The sequence below is a fragment of the Peromyscus maniculatus genome, chromosome 1 (genome assembly GCF_049852395.1).
Source record: "Peromyscus maniculatus bairdii isolate BWxNUB_F1_BW_parent chromosome 1, HU_Pman_BW_mat_3.1, whole genome shotgun sequence".
Taxonomy (NCBI): domain Eukaryota; kingdom Metazoa; phylum Chordata; class Mammalia; order Rodentia; family Cricetidae; genus Peromyscus; species Peromyscus maniculatus.
Window position 1 is genome coordinate 114,618,772 of NC_134852.1, and position 2,946 is coordinate 114,621,717.

At 33.4% G+C, this 2,946-nt stretch overlaps 1 protein-coding gene across 1 annotated transcript; it reads left to right on the forward strand.

Annotated features, from left to right (window-relative positions):
• Positions 1-308: 308 nt before the first annotated feature.
• Positions 309-1,387, forward strand: LOC143272257 (olfactory receptor 52K1-like). Its single transcript, XM_076566127.1, has one exon. It carries the CDS (start codon positions 437-439, stop codon positions 1,385-1,387), a length of 951 nt encoding a protein of 316 aa, XP_076422242.1. The 5' UTR covers positions 309-436.
• Positions 1,388-2,946: the final 1,559 nt, after the last annotated feature.

Sequence of the window (2,946 nt, forward strand, 5' to 3'; positions counted from 1 at the left end):
ACTAACAGCAGCATTTTAAGAAATGAAATAGCAAAATAGCTTCTAATTATTGGAACATTTGCATATTTTATGTTTATGTCTCCATATTATTTCAATTTCTTAATCATTGGCTTAAGCACAATATGTATTTATTTTATTAACTTCATTTTCCGTAGAAAATGAAAATTTTGCAGTAATATTTAATTAAATATTCAGTTGATAAAATCAACAATTAGCATATGTAATGAATTTAATATTTTCTTTTGCAGATAAAGTTGCTGACGCTCCATAGGATGGGTTAGTTTACCTGAGCCTTTCTAGCATTATGGAGATCTAGGTTTGCATTTCTAGATTCCAAACATAAGATCCTTAAAAGAAATGCTTTGCAATCCATCTCTGCATTTTGGAGATTATCCTAGTTATTATTTACTAAACTTGAAATATTCCCAGTTATAATATGGTAAACAATACAACACATCACTACATTTCATTTTTCTACCTGGTTGGTATTCCTGGCTTGGAAAATTTTCATTGCTTCATCAGCATTCCTGTCTGTTTCCTGTTTGTCCTCACCTTGCTGGGGAACAGCATAATCATTGCTACTGTCAAACTAGAACCAAGCCTCCACCAACCTATGTATTTCTTCCTTTGCATGCTGGCAATGACTGATATGCTTCTAACCTGTTCCACAGCCCTGAAAATGCTTGGTATTTTCTGGTTTAATGAACACTGGATTGAGTTTGATGTCTGTCTAACTCAAATGTACTTTATCCACACACTGTGTATTTTTGAGTCAGCCATCTTGGTAGCCATGGCTTTTGATCGTTTTGTGGCCATTTGCATCCCACTACATTATTCAACCATTCTTACAACATCTATGGTTATTAAACTGGGCTTTGTTGGCTTGAGCAGAGCTCTGTTCATGGGTTTGCCTTGTCCTTTTCTCATTAAGAGGCTGCCCTACTACACAAGCTATATTATCAATCATGCCTACTGTGAGCATATGGCTGTGGTGAAATTAGCCAGTGCAAACACTCTTGTTAGCAGAGCATATGGAATCTCAGTGGCCCTTTCTGTGATACTATTGGATCTATGGCTGATAGCCACATCTTATGTAAAAATTCTCCAGGCAGTGTTCAGACTTTCTTCCCAGAGAGCCCGCTCTAAAGCCTTGGGCACCTGTGCTGCCCATGTGTGCACCATTCTTGCCTTTTATACACCTGCACTGTTTAGCTTCCTAACTCATCGCATTGGCAAGAATGTGCCTCCAAGTGTGCACATCATCTTGTCCACCCTGTACCTTCTAGTGCCCCCCACAGTCAATCCCTTGGTGTATGGTATCAAGACAAAACAGATTCGGGACCGAGTGCTGAGCCTCTTCTCACACTTGAAAATTACTGAGTACTAAATTATTTAAATAACTTTTGTGATGGAAAGTATGCCTCATGAAATAATGGGGCTTTTATTTTTGCTATGATGCCATTGTAAAATGCCATTTCTCCTTTATGTTATTTTCATAGAAGGAATTTATGGTGTGATACAATATTTGTGTTTTAAACTTCTTATTTTAATTTTACATAAACTATATCTAATTTATCTTTTTATTCACTATCTTTACAAAGTTCTGGTTATGTACATAATACCCAACCATAATATATCTTCCTGTCGATTTCTCTGTCTGTAGATTTAAGTATACATAGTATAGTTTCTGCGTATTTAGTGACAAAGTTCGAGTAAAATAAACACGATGATTCAGGGTTAGTTTTATATGTAGAAGTCTGAATACTGTCACTGCAGTCCTTACTTCAGAATAATTCACAGCATCTGTGGCAACCAGCACAACAGCTGTACGAGATCAAGCCTGTGAACGAACAATATTATGTCCTTCATTGTGCTCAAGTATGATCTTTCTTGGTCTAGTGTAGTCTAAAAATTTTAAAGCATTTTTCTCACTTACGTCTTTGTGAAAAACTCAAAATTGACCATGTCTCTTCCCTTCACCAGTCAAGTAAGTTTAGCTGGCAAATTGCTACTTCAACATCTGGAGAGTCAGTAAATGTAGACAACATGAACTTACTTGAAACGAGAACATTTGAAGCAGGTATGTTGTGTTGTATAAGAATTTTAAACACAAATATTCTGAGATATGAAGATCAAAGGAGGTAAAAGACTTAAGGGTATGTGAAGAAAGAATACACCAGAAAAGAATAAAGCAAAAGCATCTAAGTCTCAAAATATTTGTTATATACCTAGTTTTTCAAAAATAAAAGTATTCAAACTAAGGTATTACATGTTATCATATGAATAAGAGAAGTAAAAAGCAACAATATTATAAAGAATATAGTAGAAATGGGGAAGAAACTACTATAGGTACATATAGTTCCTTGAAGAGAATACTGCTAGTTGAAAGTGTGATGAGTGGGTTAAATATTTTAAAGCGCCACTAGTTTCTTTAAGAGACATAAGAGATATGATACTAAAATTCTATATAATATTCAATTAAACATAAAAAATATGTGAAAAAGAAAAAGAATAAATAATGAATCAAAATTGACTCAGTGTAGAAAAAAATCTGTAAGTCTGGATAAAAAATGAGAACAGATTATATATTGTATACAGAATTTAATTTTTTTCCTCTGGAAAATTGGGTATTGTTTTTCAACATGCATTTTAAAATATTATTTAAAAAGGTGAACATTATTTGTATCCCAACTATAAAATTAGAGATTTTGTCTATTAATAACTGAAGTCATTTCTATGAGCTTCAAAATTTTTCCTCTTTTCCCAAATGAGGTTTTTCTGAAACTTAGCCATTGACATAATAAAATAAGAAAAGGAGAGGGTCTATATTTAGCATAATTATGATTCATTGAGTTTAGAGTTAGATGCCATGCCATATAATCAATTCACCGAACCATTTCTTGCTATATTTATCAATGCAATATGCATATATATGATTATATATAT

Excerpts from the sequence above, each read along its gene's own strand:
- LOC143272257 (XM_076566127.1), top strand. The coding sequence starts at position 437 with ATGGTAAACAATACAACACATCACTACATTTCATTTTTCTACCTGGTT.